At 35.1% G+C, this 21031-nt stretch overlaps 1 protein-coding gene across 1 annotated transcript in view; it reads left to right on the top strand.

Annotated features, from left to right (window-relative positions):
- GRM8 (glutamate metabotropic receptor 8) overlaps nt 1-21031 on the top strand; it is a 927338-nt gene that overhangs the window by 175194 nt on the left and 731113 nt on the right. The window contains exon 3 of the mRNA XM_031938983.1: nt 16656-16872. Within this exon, the coding sequence (XP_031794843.1) occupies nt 16656-16872 (217 nt within the window). The remainder of the gene's footprint in view (nt 1-16655; nt 16873-21031) is intronic.

Genomic DNA, 21031 nt, shown 5'->3' with positions numbered 1-21031 from the left:
ATGGAGAGACTGAGAGTGTGTGTGTGTGCGCGCACATATGTATTCACATACAAGATAGCCCTGGATTTGTAAATACATATATATGGATCCTGAACACAGAGATATGTTTTCAAAATTCAAAAAAATATCCAGAATTTCATTGCACTTGCTGATGGAAGTTCTAACTCTTCTGTGTCTTAACAGTCTTTTTGAGTCACATGACTCCCCCAAATCATTAATTGGCAGACAATCTTTCCTCAGCACAGCAGATAAAATTATGGGCCTGGAATCCCTAAGACCTGGGTGTTTAGACATTTAATTAGATGTATGTCTCTGGCCAAGAAATTTAACCTGTCTGCCTCAGTTTCCTCAAGTATAAAATGAGAATAACAGTACCTACCTCACAAGGTTATTGTGAAACTCAAATAAGAGAATATTTTCAAAAAGTACTTAGTATAAGGCCTGATTGTAGGTACTATATAAATGTTATTCCTTTATCTCTAACATTCAGAACAGGCATGTAAATCTGTCACAAGATTCATGTTCTAAACTTTTGAAGATGCATAGGATGTTCAACATTTATGATTATCTTTTCCTGTCATCTTAGCCACTCTGATAGGTGATACCTTAGAATTATTTTAATTTGCATTTTCTAATCAATAGTGATTTTTAGAGCATTTTTTATATGACTATAAATGGCTTTAAAGAAATTGTATTTCTTAATCATTGGGCTTTGAGTGAGCCATTATATTATAGGTAGAACCATGACCAGGACAGTCCAATATTTTCTTCCCTCAAATTCTTGAAAAAACATTTCTTCACTTCCCATTTTCTAGCCCCCACCCTTTTTTTTTTTTTTTTTTTTTTTTTTTTTTGCTTCTGATCCAAATCACTTAACTAAAATTTCCTCTCTGACAATAACAATGAATTCAGCTACTAAATCAGGCCATATTTTATTTGACCTTTATCCGCTTTTGAAACTGACCGACCTCCCCCCCCTCCTTTTTTTTCCCTGAATAACCACTTTTTCTTGGACTCTTTCTTGTAAATGAATGAATGAAAAAAACATTCATTAAGCACTTCATATATGTTGAGCACTGTGTTAGTTGTCATACTTTTCTGAATGCTCAGTTTTCAATCTTTGTTGTTGAATCCATTATCCTACCACTAAATGCAGTTATCTTTCAAATCTCTGTCCCTGAGGCACCTGGGTAGTACCATGGACAGAGTGATGAACCTGTCAGAAAGAGCCAAGTTCAAATTCAGCCTCAAACAACTAGTTGTATGATCCTGGCAAGTGACTTAACCTCTGCTGGCTTCAGTTTCTTTATAATAATAATAATGTTAAGTGGGAATAATAATAGTACCTAGCCCTCAGGGTTGTTGTTGGGATCAAATGAAATAATGTTTGTAAAAAGGGTTTAACCAAGTACTTGGCCCTTAGTAGATGCTTTAAAATGTTTGTGTTCTTCCTTCCTTCCATTTTCTCTTCTGACTTGACATTCTCTCAATGCTATCATCCATTCTAGTGAGTTCATTTATGTTTTATATGCCAAAGATCTCTATATCCAATCCTAATTTTTCTCCTGAATGCCAGCCCCAAAGTACAAACTACTTGCTATCTATTTTTCCCCATTTCTCCAATCTACCTCAAACTCAATTTGCCTAGAAGTTGACAGTACCTTCCTTTGATTGTCAGGGAGCTAAAACAAACAAAGTGGGGAGAGATAGAGGAGCTCTTATTCTGGTGATCCAGTTCGACTACTTATTGCTGAATTAAATGTGACATTCTTCATAGTTGAGATATAGTGCTTGGTGAACTAGGAGATTCCTTTTCACAATCTTGGAAGACCGTCCTGTATTGTTCCATTGTGTGAATCATTGTATTTTCTTTGAATCTACTCTTTCATGTTTGACTTTAGGAAGACATGTCATATCTAGACATTCTAGAAAAAATATGGTTTTCTTTAAAGGGGATCTGGTAGTTTGGGTCAACCTATGAGAATAAACTGGAAAGCTGGTTTGACTTGGTCTGATTATGAGATGAAATTACTGTTGATGATTGCCAATTTTAGAGTATTCTTGTCCGAGAATAATTTTGAGGTATCTCTTATTGTGTTACTCTTTCCATGTGTATGATAACTAGCAGAGAGAAAAGAAATCACCCATTCTGTTTAAATATACAATGAAGAAACAGTATTTAAAAATCCTAATCATATAATTGAATTGATATTTTTCCCTTTTGGAGATGTTTTCCTCTAATTGAAAAATAATTAAACACATATAAAAAGCTTATTAATCATAAAGACTATACTAAAGATTGTTTAATTATAAATAATTATATTTATAGGTTATTCCTTACTTTTTAAAGAATTTGACCAATCATCAGCCATATGTTCTGAACCATTTATTTTCAAATGTTATGTTGCTCAAAATGATTGTCAAAAGAACTTAAAATAATTTGGGGTGGATGATATGCTCTAAAATTTCCATTTCAAAACAGAAAGGTTTAAAGTAGGTGCTTGCCTAAAATTACTGCCAATCTTAATAGTAGCATAATAGGAAATTAAAAATACAGGATATCTGAAAAGCCTTAGTGCAGTTTTAAGTATGCTGTATATATTAGTAAATTTTCAAATATACAATAGCATAATATTTCTAATAATATTTTATAGATGAATGATGATGATACAGACAAAATTTTCAACTTGAAGATTAGATTGACAGACCACTCTATTAAGATTCCTAAATGATCAATATATAAGCTATCAATCAGCCTTCTAAAATCCAAATCCATATGTTTCCTGGGAAGGAGCATTGCTTCCTTCTTAAAATTTGATTGTGCTTATATATTTTATCAACACATTTTTTTAAATCTGGTACATAATTGAGATCCACAGCATTTTGAGGAATGGTGAAAATGCATTCTTTTGATGCCTTCAGAATTCAGGGGTCCTCAAACTTTTAAAATAGGGGGCCAGTTCACTGTCCCTCAGACTGTTGGAGGGTCAGACTATAGTAAAAACAAAAACTTTGTTTTGTGGGTTTTTAAATAAAGAAACTTCATAGCCCTGGGTGAGGGGGATAATCGTCCTCAACTGCTGCTTCTGGCCCGCAGGCTGTAGTTTGAGGACCCCTGATTTATAAATGGATTATTCGAAAACATCAAATAACTGCCCCACAAATTCCCTTTATGTGATATATTTACGTGGCAAAAATCTGTACATTTTATGCATATGCTATGCTCTGCAACTCATTATAGGAAGTATTCAATGACTATGTTCATCCATCAGGCTTGTACTTTTGGTACATTTTATAGAAAGTATTTTTACTCTATCAAGTACTATGTTTTAGATATAAATATAATTATTACTGATACATAATTGTTTGATAATGCTTTGAAATTTGTAATCTCACATTGATATTGGATTTGGCCTGATTCACCATACTGTCCCAGTTCTCTTTATGATTTGCAATGTATTTATGTGTTTGTGAGATGTTTAGCTAGTGAACAATATTCTCTTTAGTCAAATAATAGAGAAGAGCTATCTGATTGATGTGAGAAATATAACTTTTTACCTTAATTACAGTGATGACATGATTTACATATAGAAGAATTAACTAGCTATAGGCCTCTGTCTTTAAAATTGTGTTTATTCTGAAATTGTAAAAGTAGAAGGACTGTCTTAGGGGAGAAGAATCAAAAAAAGAATTTTTTCATTAATTTATTTTAATTAAATTCAATAATCACTTATTAAGTATCTATTATGTTTAAGGTACATAAACTGAGTATTGAAGGAAATTAAAGAATGTAAGATGTAAAGTGAAGAATGTACAAAAACACAAAGATAAAAAATGGATGGGTAAGTTGAGAGAACGGAAATTAGGCAGATTTGGTACAAATATAGAGTTTGTGAAGAGTAATAATATTCAATTAGCCTGGAAATGTAGGCTCAGTCCCTGTAATTTTAACTGTCTTTTCTCTTGTCTACCAGAATGATCACTTTTTCTTTCCCCATGTCACACTGTACATCAATATCTTTATTGAGCTCTTTTAGCCTTATCTGGATCTCAGGCAAACTTAACTTGATATTTTAATAGAGAGAAACAGTCAACAGTCAACTAGTGAAGTTTATATTTTGGTTTACTGTACAAAATTGGTGGCTGTCCTTTTATGTTATGAAAAATGTTATTGGGTACTCGATCTGTCTTTTCTTTTCCTATCTCTTTGACTCTGTCTCTCTCCACCTCTGTGTGTGCCCCTCCTCTCCTTTTCCCTCTCTTTCTTTTCTTCTCACACTTCCCTTGGCTTTTCCCACCTTTTCTGAACTAGAGGGTAGAACTTATGATTATGGTTAGGTATAGAAAGGAGAAGGACAAATGCTCAGGAAATTATTGTGGGGAACAGAGGTTTTATGGGCATTTAGCTCTTGCCTGAACCTTTTTGATCTTGCTTTTATATCCACCTTGAGCTTCGATTATACTCTTAAGTCTTGCTAAAAGCAACCAGTAGCTTTAACACTGGGAGGGCAGTTGTGTGTTCATGTGGGCAGTCCAGTCCAAAAAAGAAGAAGTTAATGACTGTAATCATTACACATTCTAGGCACCAGTTCTGTAGTAACAACAAATCCATCTGAGAGGCCAACAGGAACAAGCTGTTGTTGGGATGGCAGTTGTTGCCATGGCTAGGATCCCTGAGGAAGTGCTCAGCAAAGTACTACCCCCTGAGGAAACTGTGCAGCTTCATGCTGTTTGTCCACATGAGAAAACCAATGATACCATTGAATAGCACAAAGAATCCACCTTGCCATCCTCTTCCTCCATTAAGACAAGCGATCAATGGGCAAGATCAGCTGCCAAGAGAAAAAAGAGCAAAAGCACTCCCAGCAGGGGCCCTGAGTGAACATGTGTTTGCTGGCTCAGTCTTAAACAAACTCTTGCCTGTTAACTCCTACCCAGTTGTGTGGGAGGCTATACAATGTGATAAGTGTGGATTGCTCTAAGCAGCTGTGTTTTATAAGCTGGAAATAAAAGGACAGTATCATGATTGACCTATTCACTCTGTCCATCTTGGTGAAATTGGCTACTTAGCTACAGCAACTGGAAGATTGTAAAAATGGAGCAACATGAATGGATTAGTGGGCAGTGGTCTGATTTGTCCATCGTAGGTTGGCATAGCACCAGCCTTTGGGAAGAGAGGAATAAAATGATGACCTTGATCTTATGAAATAGATGTGTTATGAACAATTTATTGATGAGAGAATTTATTTAACGGATTGTGATAGAGCTTTGGACTCAAGATTTCATTAGAATGGAGAACTCCCCAGTGAGGAAATTCCCTTTGCCAATGCAGGTTGGGTACTATTCCTGCAACATGGAATCTTAGAGAGTTGTCTAGAGAATTGAGAAGTTAAGTGAATTATCCAGGTTCAAAGAGATGGTATGTTTTCAACTCAGGATTTGAAAGTAGGCTTTCCTGACTTCAAGACAGTCTTTCTAGTTACTGTACACCGCTATCTTTCTAGCTATTATGATATACTATCTCTTATTTCTAATAAACTGAATAATATTTTAATGACTTCCCTGACAAAATTGGAAATCTATTCTTATACAAAGTGTTTTTGGACTCAAGAAATATTATAAATTATGCCATAAATGAAGAAAACTACAAAATTATATTTATATCAAATAACACAATTTGTTCCAAATGATTCCTTTTGAATAGTGAAGTTCTGCAGTTAGTTTTATTTTCAAATGACATTATGTTGATTGAATTTAGCTCTAAGATACTGTAGAGTCTCCTGGGAGAAATCTGCAATGACTCAAAGGAATTTGCCCTGTCCGTCCAAGTAATATAGACCAAATGTATGAAGAATACCTATCGCCCAAATTTCTATAGTTTGAATGGACGTCCAATAGAACTTGTTCAACAGTACTTATATTTGGCACAGACAATAACGATAGACAATTAATTAGCTTGTCTTCTGTTTAAAAGGAGGAGAATGGTTAGATTGCTTTTGGCAAAACTGCAAAGCTTTTTTTTTTTCTGACTTCAATCTTCCCATGAAAGAAAAGACTAACAGTTTTTTTTATTAGTGTTGTTACATGGCAATGGGACATAGAATACAAGTCCCTCTGAAGAAATAAAGATGATCATTACAAAATTGTATAAATATGTTTACATATATTGGATTTAACCTATATTTTAACATTTATAACATATTTTGGATTACTTGCCATCTAGGGGAGGCAGTGGGGAAAAGCAAAGGGAAGTTTGGAACACAAGGCTATACAAAGGTCAATGTTGAAAAATTATCCATCCATATGCTTTGAAAATAAAAAAGCTTTATTAAAAAAGATGAGCATTACAGAGAGAGCAATGAAAGATACATAAATAAATATTAGCAGGATGCAATATAAAACCAAGGAGGAACTCTAAAGGAGAATAAAGAGAAAGGATGACATCAAGGAATTTTATGAGAGGAAAATAAAGTGGACTTGTTCATTCTTCAGTCTCAAAGAGGACCAATTGACATCAGAAGAGTGGTCTTGACTTGAAAGTAAATTGAATTTAAATGAGGCACAGTTGTACAAAGTCATGAGCCTCTCAGTCTTTCCTCCAGAGTCATCAAAGTTCAGTGGCAAGGAGGTAGCTAGGTAGCCCAGTGGATAGAGCACAACATGAACTTAGAGTGGTACTTCTAAGTCTTTGGACAGAATAAAACAATGCTTAGAGGGTAACCCCGGGGAAAAACAAATGACAAAAAGTCAGGAAGTGATAATTCCCCTGTCAAACCACATCTGGAATTATTATGTACAGTTCTAGAGACAACATTTTGAGATGAATATTGACAAACTGGAAAATATTCAGAGACAATGATAAGAATAGAAGAGATGAAGCTTTATGGGAATCAGTAGAAAGAATTGGGGAGGTTTAGTCAGAATAAGAGACTTGACAGGGACATGATCGTTTTCTTGATATACTGAAGGACTGTCCTTTAATGCAGAGGCATCCATTTTTGCTGAACCAGGGTATCTTTTGGCCAATTCTTTAATTGTTAGGAAATTGTTTTTTCACCTTAAACTGTAATGTGCCTCTGCAACTTCCAACCTTGTTCAGCCCTCTAGGGCCAACAGAACAAGCCAAATCATTCTTTCACATGACATTCCTTCAGCACATTAAGAAAATGATCATGTCCCTCTCAAGTTTCTTCTTCTACTCTAAACCTCCCCAATTCTTTCAACTGTGCAGCATGATAATTGTGTAAATATATTTACACATATTAGATTTAACATATATTTTAACATGTATAACATATATTGGATTACTTGCCATCTAGGGGAGGCAGTGGAGAGAAGGAAAGGGAAGTTTGGAACACAAGGTTTGGAAGGGTTGATATTGAAAAATTATCCATGCATATGTTTTGAAAATTAAAAAAAAAGCTTTAATAAAAAAAACAATAAAGAAGTGGTCCATTGTCAATATCTCTTAAAATCCTATTTGTTATCCGGCATATTGACTATAACACACAATTTTGTGTCTTTTGTATGTTTAATGAGCACACCTTCTATTACATCATTCAAGCCACTGATAAAATTGTAAAATATTACAAAAGCAAGTATAAAATCTAAGAAACCACTGTAGAGATTTCCCTTCAAACTCATAATAATCCATCAATGTGTACATCTAGTAATTCCACAAAATGTGACTTTATCTAATTGCATAATCATGTAGTCTATGCTGTTTTTCCTATCCCTTGAGGATGGCATTAATGATTTTATCTGCATGTGTCATATCCACAGAATTCTCCTGGTCTATTGGCACATTTATCATGAAAAATAAAGAATTGAGATTTGTCTGGCATTCTCTACCATTCATGATGAATCATCAGCTTTTAACAATGATTATTTCCCTTTCTGAATAGAAAACACATCCTTTAAATAGATTCTTGATAGGGTTCAAGGTCAAGCACTCTGGCCTGTAGTTTGAAGGCATTATCATCTTTCTTCTGTTTGAAAATTAGAATATTTGCCCTTCTCTCCTATTCACCTTATTCTTTCAAATATCACTGTAATGAGTCAACAGTCATGTTCTGCAGTTCTTGATATACTTTAGATTGTTATTCATCAAGATCTGGAGACTGAATCTCATTGAGGACAAATAAGGTCTCTTTTGCCTTTTCTTTCTGTATCACAGGTCTCAACTCTATGCTTAATACTTTAAATTTTGTCCTCAGTTCCAAAATTATTTTTCAAGCCAGAGAAAATAGAAGCAAAATAAAAATTGAGTAGTTTTGTTTTCTGTTACTTGTCATCATAGCTGTATCTGTTTGATACGATGCATTACTTATTTTATCTTCCTTCTGCCCCCAACTAGCAAAACAAACAAAGTAGCCAAGTTGGTTGTCTTTTTAATTTATCGCAAACTTTAGCCCATTCTTAGCCTTAGTACATTTGACATTATTATTATAGGACTGTGCTACTCTTTGGGATTCATTTCCTATTATTTGTACTTGCTTCCTTCATCTGTGCACACCATTAAACAAGTTTGCATTGTTAATCAGTCCCCTGTGCACCCACATATGGCTTCTTAAACAGCTTTTCCTTCCGTATTCTCACTCTTCCCCTTCTGTTTATATCTTTAGAATTTCATTTTTGAGAGCTGGCCATTCTTCTTATACTTCTTGATGTCTCTGATCTATCTATCATTTTCTGAACATATGAAATCTGCTCACCTCAATTTGAATGGACCTTGAACAATGCCTAACTTTCTTTTCCTTCGTTTCATGAATTCCAAAAAAAGTGATCCCTTGTACCTAGAGAAAATTACCAGTAGCACTGTGGCCTAAAGCATGCTAATTACAAAATAGTTTCATCTATTTATTAGAACAGATAGGACTTGTACTTGCCCAAACTGAAGTCATAGACAAGCATTTTAATTAAAAATCCTTTTAAAAAATTGGTAACTCATCTATACAGCATTATGACAAATATTTTTCAGTGCAAATGAATGATTTTTCATGAATCCTTCTACACACTGAAAATGATTAATTGAAGGGTTCCTCCTTTTTGGGATCTGAATAAATTATGAAACCAATTATCTGAAAAATAACTGGGAAAGGAGCTTCCAGAGAAGGGAACCCCATTACTAACCTCTTGTTAGTAATGACAGTTCTTGGCTTCATTTGTCCTGTAGAAAACTGGCCTCTGTTAACTAGAAACAAAATTTCTGTGAAAACATTGCAAAATGGGAAATGAATTAAAATAACCAAGTGTTTCAAAATACTGTGATTTCATGGCAAAAGAAGGAAAAAAAGAAATAGTAGTAGTGGTAATAATAAAAATAATAATAATTCTTTAAATAATACTCTAAAAATTTCAAATCCTTTTAGATGCATTTTCCTTTTGTTCCTCATATCAGCTCAGTTTGTTTCTCATATAGCTGGATAAAGCAAGTATTCTATTTGAATTAATTGAGAGACAGAGAAAGTAAATAACTGATTCAAGGTGACATAGGGATGTATGGTACCTAAGCATCTTGAAGACTGCTTAGAGTGTTCAAAGAATACTTATTATATCCAAGACACTATGCCAAATACAGTGGAGAGACTGGGAGAGTTACAAAGGTTATAATAATAGATTTGCATAGCAGTATAAAGTATCCGAAATGCTTCAAGGATACCAATATTTTCTTTAGGATATTTTAATTAGAGCTGGAAAAGACCTTAGAAGCCATTTACTTCAACTCTCTCATTTTATAGATGTGGAAACTGAGGTCCAAAAAGACTGAATGATTTGTTTAAATTCATAGAAGTAATAAAGTGGCAAAGTCAATATTGGAACCCAGACTCTCTGTCTTCAGATTCAACATTCTTTCCATTCCTCAAAAGAACCCTAAGTTAGGCACCACAGATAATCTTATTTCCATGTTTAAATAAGGAAACTAAGACTGAAAATATTAAGTGACTTTCTGATGATCATCCAGCCAATAAGTCTCAGATGGTAGTTATATCTGTTTTTTCTAGGATTCCAAATCCATTACTCCACCACATTATGTTCTTTTACCTAAATGAGTGAAGTTCCTGGTAGTGATGAATACTATAGAGGGAAAGAGAAAGAAAAGAACCATTGTAGTCTATTTTTTTCCTCCTGCTACCTGCATGAGGAAGACGTGTGTATGTGTGTGTGTGTGTGTGTGTGTGTGTGTGTGTGTGTGTGTGTGTGTTTTGTGATTCAGGTTAGATGCAGAAATTAAAATGATTAATGAACAAAGATTAGTGATTTATCATAGTTTTAACATCATAAAATCATTGAGCACATCTTTGTTTAAAGCACTATTTAAAAATACTAGTAGAGTACTTTGACTCAGATTATAAAAAGGATACTATCTATTAGAAACTGAATATAAAAAATGCAAACCATATGCTTTAGTTTGCATTTCTTGGAGTTAATTTAAAGAAGGGAAGTTATTTTAGACTTTGGGGGGAAAACCCACTGCCTAATTATTCCAACATCCTTCTTCTACCTGCATTTTTATTTTATGTCCTCTTTACACCTGTTTAATTAATCTTAAACTGATGATTCCAGCTGCTAATTAAACAGCCTTGAATGTGACTGACTGAAGGTAGTAATTTGGGATAATTAGCTTTGGTTTCAAACACTCAATTTCACACTTTGTGCTCATTTTTAGAAAGGGGTGGCTCATTATTATGGGCAGAGTGGGGGCTGTCCACACTATCTTGCTACTGGACTCTGTGAAGATGAAGAAACTATTGGGTACCCAGAGAGGACTAGAGAATGTTTGTGCTGCAGAAATGATGATAGAAAAATAGAAAAACCTGAGGTTTTAAATATTTTGTCTTTCAAAAATGAAGCTGCTGTTGAATCTCTGCAAATAGAGAAAATATTTGTATTTTGAGTCTTCCCCACCCACCTAAATCAGTCATAGTTTATATCCTATGATCAATAGCAAGCTAGGAAGCTACGACTAGGTATCATGGATGAGAACAAGTTGTATTATGAAGACAGTAGGAGAATTTACATTGCCTCAGTCTCAGAGGGTCGGGATTAGAGACAAAATCTGCTAAAAAAGTAGGTAGCAGGATTGCATTATACAGTAATAGTATAAGCAGGGAAAAGAAAATTATTATAACTTAAGTAGTAGAAAAGGCTTTTAAGTTGGTCACCTCCCTAACAGAAAAGTGGAGAAGAGACATTTGATGTCTCCTTTTTGAAGAGCTAAGACTGGGTTCCCACATTAAGAGACCTTATGTTGTTTCATGGTTAAATTCAGCGACTTTATTCAAATCTTCATTTTTGTAATCTAGGCCATAACCAGACAATGGCCAGTAGTCTCCAGAACCCCTAGAATAGTTCTTAGCTTTAGGTTCACCTTTTCTGTTTATTTCACCAGTTGCTTTATTCATATGTTATTTATAGTATAAATTCATCTAAGAGAGACTTCCCCTTATATCTTATTCTTGCTATATAACTAACTCTCACATCCCCAAAGTTTGTTGAAGTCTGAAAGGAATACAACCTAGTACAAGGACAAAAGCAAAGTATATTATATTTGAAAATGTTATTATGAAAAAGATACAGACTGCTTACTTTCTAGGGTTGGGGTAGGGTTAATAACTCAAGTCATGAGTTTTAGAATCATGGAATTGCTAGAGCTAAATAATACCTAAAAGATTATCATTTGACTTAAGTGCTAGTAAGGTCAGAAGAGTTGCTTTAAACTTGTATTCTTACTTCAAAACCCAGTATTCTGTCCACTGTTATCACCTATGGGAAGTAAAGAGATCACAAGCTGGTTGGTATGAGGTCTGGGATTATAGTGGAGATCTGATACTCAGTCAAGTCCAGTTATTTTTTTCCCCAGGTTTTTATAAGCACAGCATCATGAAAGTTTATTTTTCAGTACACACAATTCACCTGATTTAGCTCATATGGTCTCTGACTTCCGTGATTCAAGTTCATTCAACAAGCATTTATTAAGTAACTCCTATATGCCAGGCAATGTGCTACTTGCTGGCACAGACTAGAACAAAGAGAATTGTAAAAACAGTTTCAGCCCTCAAAGAGCTTGCTTCCTCATGAAGGAAATACCATATACATAGAGAAATATGGACAGGACATTAAAGAAGACTTAAAACAACGTACTTTGGGAAAGGAGGGCACTACCAACTGGCAGCATAAGAGAAGGCTTCAAACAAATCCTTAAGTTGAGTTTTGAAAGAAACTAGGAATTTCAACAATTGGAAGTGAAGAGAAAGAATATTTCAGCCCTCTAGGACAGCCTGCAAAAAGGCTCAGAGATGAGACGCAGATTGTTGTGGGTATTAGGAAATGCAAGAAGACCAATATGTCCAGAACATTTTGACTGGGAAAGATCCAGCAAGATAGATTTTGAAAATCTAGGAAGATTCTGGGAAGATGGAGGAGTAGGTTGGTAAATTTCAAGCTTTCCAGTTTTCTCCCCAAAACAAAACAAAATTGTGTCCCAGGGCAAACATAGAAGGGTGAAAAAGAAATAAGAATTGAGGTAGAACTAGGATCCTCCTGGGACAACCAGAAAAGACCTCAAAAAATTTCTTAGGTGGGGGATTAATTTATGTAAAGCACAAGCAGTTCCAAGCTAGCTCCTGAGAAACATCAAGTATACCTAGTAGGTATTTCTACACTTAGTGAAAGAAGTAAGGCAATAAGTAGCTCACGAGCACATGAAATATCCTCGGACCAGTTAAGTTTGTCTGGAGCCTCAGCTGGAACCCCAGGAACTTTTACTTTTGGACCCTATGGTCCAAAGAGTGGGGGTCTGAGTTCGGGAAGACTGAGTGAACCTGGGTTGATTAGGAAGGCCTGGCCCAGTTGTGCTGTGGGGCCTCAACCTTGAGCCAGAAGGAACCAGCACCTCAGTGAGTGCAGAAGCAGTGAAGCAGGGATGCTGCTGGCTGTGGGTATTTGCGGGAGGGGGGAGCTTTTGGGTTGGGTTTATAGGTCAGAGGGGATAGCTGAAGTGAAGCTAGAGGTACCATCCCCTCCATCCCTCCAGGAGTGCTTGCACTAATAGTTCTTATTAAAAATAAATGAACTGACAAAGAAGAAATACTCCAACCATAGAAACTTCCTATGTAAATAAGGAAGAATTAGACTCATCTTTAGAGGAAGATACTGAAAGTAAAAAAAAAAAAACCCAAATTCTTCTACCCCAAACAGTAACATTAAATGACTCTTTGCCCAGAAAGAATTTATATAAGAACTCAAAAAAAGACTTTAAAAATCAAATGAGAGAAATTGAAAAAAATTTAAAGAAAAAATAGACATATTCAGGAAAAACAGGATTTTGAAAAAAAAAGTTAACCAACTAGAAAATGAGATACAGAGCTTTAAAGAAGAAAATAATTCTTTGAAAATTTGAATTGGGCAAGTAGAAGCCAGAGAAGGTATGAGACCAAGAAATAACTAAACAAAATATAAAGAATGAAAAAATAGAAGATAATGTGAAAATGTCTTAGAAGGAAAACAAAAGATCTGAAAAAAAGATCAAGAAGAGAAAACATACGAATAATTAGACTACCTGAAAGCTGTGACTAAAAAAAGAACCTTGACACAATAATGCAAGAAATTGTCAAAGAAAATTGTGCTGGAGTGTTAGAACATAGGAAAATAGAAATAGAAAAATCCACCAATCACCAACTCAAAAAGATCTTACAAAGAAAATACTTAGGAATATTATTGCTAAATTTTGAAAGTCTCAGGTCAAAGAGAAAATTCTACAAGAAACATAAAAACCAATTCTAATATGCTGGAGATACAATTAAAATTGTGCAGTATTTATCAGCAGCTACAATAAAAGACCACACAGGTCCTGGAATTTAGATAATCAAAAAAGCAGGGCCTGTGACCAAAAATCATATCCAGCAAAACTAATCATAATATTGAATGAAAAAAATGGATATATAACATACTCTCAGATTTTCTGAAAACATATAAGAGTCAATAACAAAAAAATAATTTCAAGGGACTCAACAAGAACAAATAATTTATGTTTTTACATGGAAATGTAAAACATGTTTAAGATGGACATCAGTAATTGGGTAGCTAAAAAAATTGGGGAAGTGCTGAGTATGATCTGGCTCTAAAAAGCAAAGCTATTTAGGAAAAAGAAAAAAAATTAGTAATTGTGCTATACAAATGAAGTGCAGAGGAAGAAATAGCATAGAGGCATTAGAGGTGGGAGGAGAGCTGGTAGTTCTGAAAACTTGCATTGGGAATGGATTAAATAAGGAACTATATATATACATATAAATACACACACAATACACACACACACACACACACACACACACACACACACACATCAGGAAAGTATAGCACTCTCCAAAATTTATAAAGAATTAAAGGGAGGAAAGAATAGAATAAGATGGGGTGTATGTATTTATAGCAGTGGGAGAAGGTGTATAGCTTAATGGAAATAGGATAAAGAAGGAGAGAGAGAGGGCAGTGGGAGAAGATAAGGGAGGGATTCATGGGTGGGGGGATGTTAGAATTAAAGTAGAACAGAATCAGGAGTAGAATTTATTAGGAAATAAAAGTAGGGCTAGTAATAATTGATCTCAGATAAAGTCAAACTTAAAAAATTCAATTAAGAAAAAATATACAATGTCATCCATATTAATATTATTTTAGATGAATATCTACATATGTGTGAGTATATATGTGTGTATGTATGCATGTAGATATGTGTAGTGTATATATATGTATGTGGGTACTAATATGTGTGTGTATGTGTACATATATACCCACTCACCCACACCCATCTTTGCTTAATTGGAGAAGTGGGGGAAGATGAAAGGAGAAAAAAGGAATAAAGTAAATGTACACAGCAGAGAACAAAAGAATATTCTATAAGAAAGCAAAGATGGATGGTCATGAATATAATCTCTTATTATATATACTTTCTTGAAATGGAAATTTATTGTTACATATTTTGAATCCTTCCCGATGTTCTGCTGGACACATGGCAGTGGTTTTTTTTTTTTAATTTTTCTTTTTATGTCTTTCTTATTTTGTATTAGTTAAATAATAAAAAAGAAAACCTGAGAATCTTATAAAAGTACTCCTTTCCTGTCCCCACATCCCAAACAACAAATATTTATATTCTATTTTTAAAGTTAATGTTGAAAGTTTTTGCATTATACTAGAAAATAAATGATGAATCTTCAAGAAGTGTAAACTAGTCATTAGATAACTAAGCTTTTTGTGGATTAGACACTGTATTAGTACTGAAAACACAAAGAAAGGCAAAAACATGATGCTTGCTCCCAAGATATTCTCTAGTGAGTGAGACAACATGCTGACAACTGCATATACAAAATTTATGTAAATAAGTAAATGTAAATAGATATGTTTATATATATATATATATATACACTCATATATCTCATTCTCTCCCTCTCTTTTTCTCTTTGTTTCCTTGCTCTTCCTATTCTTCTTTTTCTCATTCTTCTTGTTCTCTTCTCTTCCCTCTCTATTTCTCTAGAGAGTAAATAGAAATTAATTTCAGAAAAATAGCAAGGGAAGTAAGCGGAGAAGGGGGACCCAGGAGACTTAAGCTGAGTCTTAAAGGAAATAATAAAGCAGAGAGGAGGACAGAAAATTCCATGCATTGGAAATAAACAGTAAAAAGCATTTAATCAGGAGATGGAATATCATGTTTGAAGAACAATAAGAAAGCTAGAGCCTCTGGATCACAGAGTATATGGAAGAAAAGGTGGGGAAAGGCTAGGTTATGAAGGGCTTTGATTCTGGAGGTAATGGGGAGCCACTGGAATTGTTTGAATAGGGAGTGATGTAGTCAGAGCAGTGGTTTAGAAAGATTATCTTGGCAGCTCAGTGAAGATTAAATTGGAGTAAGGAGAGACTTGAGGCAGGAAGACCACTACAACACTACCTACTACAATAGCCCAGGCTCACCAGGGGATTAGATGTGAGGGGACAGAAAGGGACATGTGAAGGTATATGGGAAAAGATTTGGCCACACATTAGACATGGGTGACCATTAAGGTCATAAACTCGGGTGGTTGGGAGGAATAGGGCACCATTAACAACAATAAACATTCAAAAGAGGGGAGGTTTCGGGGGGAGAGGTAATAAATTATCTTTTTAGTGTATTGAATTTGAGTTATCTTCATATATAGGACAAATTTTAAAGAGCTATGTAAATGCTAAGTGTTATTGTGATCGTTGTTAAGCAACTATGTGCAAGGCACACTACTAGGTAGGTAGGATGAAAAGAAAAAAAAAATATCCCTTCAGGAAAGCTGTGATTTCTTAAGGTAATGTAGATATCACAAGGGGTGAAATTTGAACCTAGGTCCTTGGTCTCCAGAACTAGTGCTCTTTCATCCTTTTCAGATTTTCTCATTGCATTGATTTTGTTGTTCCGTTTTCTGTCACTATTCTATGTTCCTTTTGTCTCACACTTTTAATGCCCACCCCTTATTAAATTGTAATCTTCCTGAGGTCAGAGACTGCTGTGTTTTATACCCTCCGTGCCTAGGATAACAGCAAATGTGACTATCTTCACTTGTAATGAATATGTGTCAGTAATAAATGTGTATTAATTCGAGAGCTGACTTAAGTTTAAATGGCCTGTCATTCCTTTGCAGATACCTCAAATCAGCTATGCATCGACAGCTCCAGAGCTCAGTGATAACACCCGGTACGACTATTTTTCCCGAGTGGTTCCACCTGACTCCTATCAAGCTCAAGCCATGGTCGATATTGTGACAGCTCTTGGATGGAATTATGTGTCAACCCTGGCTTCGGAGGGGAACTATGGCGAGAGTGGTGTGGAAGCATTTACGCAGATCTCCAGGGAAATCGGTAAGTGGGCATTGATCAGGCTTCTGTATTTCCTGTCGACAGGTTGCTCAAGACTCCCCAAGTGCTGTCTGGGCCATGCGGGATAATTAGAGCTCTCACAGATGAATGGCCAGACTGTCTCATCTTGGAGGAGGCTGAGCACGTTATGAATGATTTCGAGGTATGTCCATAGGTCTGTCAAGGTGACACTTTGGTGCGAATTTGGGAAAGAGCTTCTGGCTGCGGCAAACATTTTAAGAAGTTATTTTGTTTGATGAGGGAATTCTCCTCAGCATCGGGGCCATTGTAAATTTGAATAAATGACATGGTACTTGATTGTTGTAGAAGGAGGTTTACATTTACAAGTCATTAAATTAAAAATAAAAACCCACAGTGGAATTCTGCTGGTCCACTAGTGACAGGATCAGACTAGTAATCTTATTAAAAACAATACTAATAGTCCCCAAAGTCATGTCTCAGTGATATCATTATTAAATGGTTCTATCTTCTAGACAGTTTGCATACTTTCATTCTTGTCATGTGTCTGTATGCTTGCTCTAGACTGGAAAGCAATGGGTAATCAGCAGAAAGGAGCATGGGGCTGAGGGTTAAGTCACAGCTTCTTATCCCCAAGGCAAATAGTCTCTTATATGATTAGAGATTACACAATGACAATCTCATAAACGTATGGCCTTGGTCATAAGAAGGAAACGATGAGGCAAAGTGGATGGTTTGATGTAAATCCATGGTCTATTAGAGGCAGCAAGTTGCATTGTGAATAGAATGCCGGATCTAGAATCAGGAAAACCTGAATTAAAATCTAACCACATACACTTATAGCTGTGTGTCCCCAGGCAAGTCACTTAACACTGTTTGTCCCAGTGTCCTCAATGGTAAAATGGGGATAATAATGATAGTACCTACCTTGCACATGTCTGCAAAGTGCTTAGCACAGTGCCTGGCTTCTAGTAGGCATGTAGAATATGAATGATTATTTTCTTCCTCCATTTGTTTAGAAATATTTTAAAAGCCCCTCAAGGTCCTTGTATTGCTGAGAGTGAGCCTCTTCATTTTGTATTAAGAAGTCGCTATCAAATGCATACTATTATTACTATTAACATAATATGAATATTTGTTTCTATAGCAGAATAGCAAATTTTCATGGGAAGAATAAAGATAGGTTACTTTTCAATAGTAAGAGATTTCAGATTCCAAATAAGAAAAGTCCTTTAGATTAGTTGAAGGAAAAAAAAGACAATGGAATTCTCCTTCTGAATGTTTCCTTCACTAATTCTATACATTTTACCAATGCCTTTCTTGTAGAGTTTAACTCCAGAAGAAAGCATGATATTCATGGTGGCTGATTGGTTTCAAAGACAGGGATCCTTAGTTAAAAGAATGGGCCTGATTCTATTGATGGAGAGGGAGTAACTTGCTTGCTTAGGAGAAAGAGGATCTCTTTTAGGGAACCATCAGGGTTCTCTATTTAGTAAGTGTTATGACATTATCAGGTATCAAAATCATTAATGAGATGCAATATGGATAGAGAACTGACCTTAGAGTCAGGAATACTGTTTCTAACACACACCTCTTTGTGACAATGAACAAGTCACTTAATCTGTATCCCAGGCACTTATTTACTCTAAGCCACAGAGCAGTGAATTATAATTGAATTAGAAGATGGAGCTCAACCCCAGGAACATTCTATACCAATGAAATTATAGGTCTGGTAATATGGTGTTTATTTTTATATTCATGTACATTTATTTGTATACATATATGTGTTACAGACATATATACTTGACAGGCTTTATCTTTTATGAGATTTCTTTATTTTTGCTGTTATATAGGTGGTTCAAAAAGTAGGGAGCAAGACTTGACCAGAAACCCACCTGATTTAACCTTTTAGATTGGGTTTATGGAATGACTGACTTGCAGTGACTATAGAGTCAATTATAATTGCCACCCTCTGAAATTATTCTATATTATATTGTTGTTAGAATGAACTTCTTTGATAGATCTGTGATCTCATCCATGTGGGAAATGCATCCCAAAGTGCGTATTATAGTCTTTCCTTGCTTCTCCATACTTAGCTTAGAACTCTTGCCCATATCCTACTATAAATCTTCAACAGGAATCCACTCAATATTCTAGGAACATTTCTCTAGATAATTTAACATTTCATGGATATAGCTGGAGTATACAAACTATCTTTTGGTTACCCATTCTCACTTCATTATTGGTATATATACACACACACATATGTGCATATTTATTCTTTCAATGTAATTTCAACATGAATTATATAATATTTATAAATTTTTATGTGTCTTATTTTCCTCATCTGTAAAAGGGATATAATAATAATAACAACAATAACAATCCTAGGATTGTTGTAGAGATCTAATATTATAATATTTGTGAAATGTTTGCTTTGCAAACTTTACAGTAATCTATAAATGCTGAGTATTAATATCCTCTGATGATGACATAGCTTTTTAGTCAGTTCCTCTTAACCATTATTTGTTATTAGTATATTATAATATGCTCATATTTAACATGTACCTCTACATTACCCTATGGCCTCATAATGTTTTGCTGTTCTTCACAGTGTAAATAGTTTTTTTCAGATGCTGAAAAAAAGATTCAAATCTGCCTTATGAAAACATCCACTCCTGTAATAACTTTGGTTTCTACAAGCAGAATTAATGAATCATATTACCGAATGTGAGTTAGAGAGATACCCAGGAAAAGAAAACTAATGGGGTCTCTCTCTCTCTCTCTCACTCTCTTTCTTTTTCTTTCTCTGTTTTTGAGGCAATTGGGGTTAAGTGATTTGCCCAGGGTCACACAGCTAGGACGTATTAAGAGTGAGAGGTCACATCTGAACTCAGGATCTCCTGACTTCAGGACTGGTGCTCTATCTATTGTACCATTTAGCTGCCAATAGGGTCTTTTTAAAAAAGACAATTCTGAGATGAGAATTTGCTTTTTTTTTTAATTTCTTCATATGCTGCAATGTTGTGGTGTATTCTCAGATATGTCTTTGGAGCTGTGATGTCCTTGATGGGAGAACTGATTTCAAAGTTCAGATTGTTTTGTCCATTACTCAACAAACATTTATTAAGTACCTACCATGTTCTAGACATTGTGTTAAGCACGAGCATACAAAAGGCAAAAGTCTGTACTTTTAAGGGAGCCATAGTTTCATGGGGGGATGGAATGTAATCAACTATGTACAAACAACATGAACTTAATCAATGGATTTATAACCAACAGAAATATATCAATAGAATAACCAATAGAAATGAATCAACAAAAATCATCAATAGATAGGAGATATAAGAATTAAAGGGAATCCTTGGGCCAGGTTTCTCTTAGAAGGTGGGATTTTAGCTTGCACATGCAGGAAACCAGGAGACAGAGATGAGGAAGGGATAGCATTTGAGGTACATGGGATAGCCAGTGAAAATAATCAGAATAGGGAAATAGAGTTTTTGGTGAGGAACAGCAAAGATGCCAATGTCACTGGGTCACAGAATATATGGGAACCACTGGAATTTATTGAGTGTGTATGAAGGTGATATGGTCAGATCTGAGCTTTAGGAAGATTACATTGATAGCTAAATGGAGGATGGGGAGACACTGTGGCTGGGAGATCAATTATTAGGCTATTGCATACAAAGTATGGAGTGGTAGGTGGCAGCATCATAGGAGAGAAGAGGCAGTATGCAAGAGATATTATGAAAATTGATGGGCTCTTGCAGTTCAGATATAGAGGTGTGAGAGAGTAAAGAGTCAAGGATGACTTGGAGGTTGGAGCTTGAGTGACAGAAGATGGTAGTACTTTTGACAGTAATAGAGAAGTTTGAAAGGGAGGAGAGTTTTGGGGAAAAGATAATGAGTTCAGTTTTGGACACATTGAGTTTAAACCAGTTATGTACATCTTGTTCGGTCAATAGGTAGTTTGAGATAGGAGACTAGAAGTTAGCGATGAAGTTAGGATTGGAGAAAATAGATTTGAGAATCATTAGCATGGGGGTGATAATTGGATCCTTGGGAACTGATGAAATCAAGTGAAAGGCTATAGATAGAGAAGAGCGTCCATTTACAGATCACAACTAATTTATGCATTTTCATCTGTGCAATTCTTGTCCATATCTGCCTAATATATTTAGAG

This window comes from Sarcophilus harrisii, chromosome 5, assembly GCF_902635505.1.
Source record: "Sarcophilus harrisii chromosome 5, mSarHar1.11, whole genome shotgun sequence".
Lineage (NCBI taxonomy): Eukaryota > Metazoa > Chordata > Mammalia > Dasyuromorphia > Dasyuridae > Sarcophilus > Sarcophilus harrisii.
Note: the sequence above shows the minus strand (reverse complement) of the source record. Positions and strands in the feature narration are given on the sequence as shown.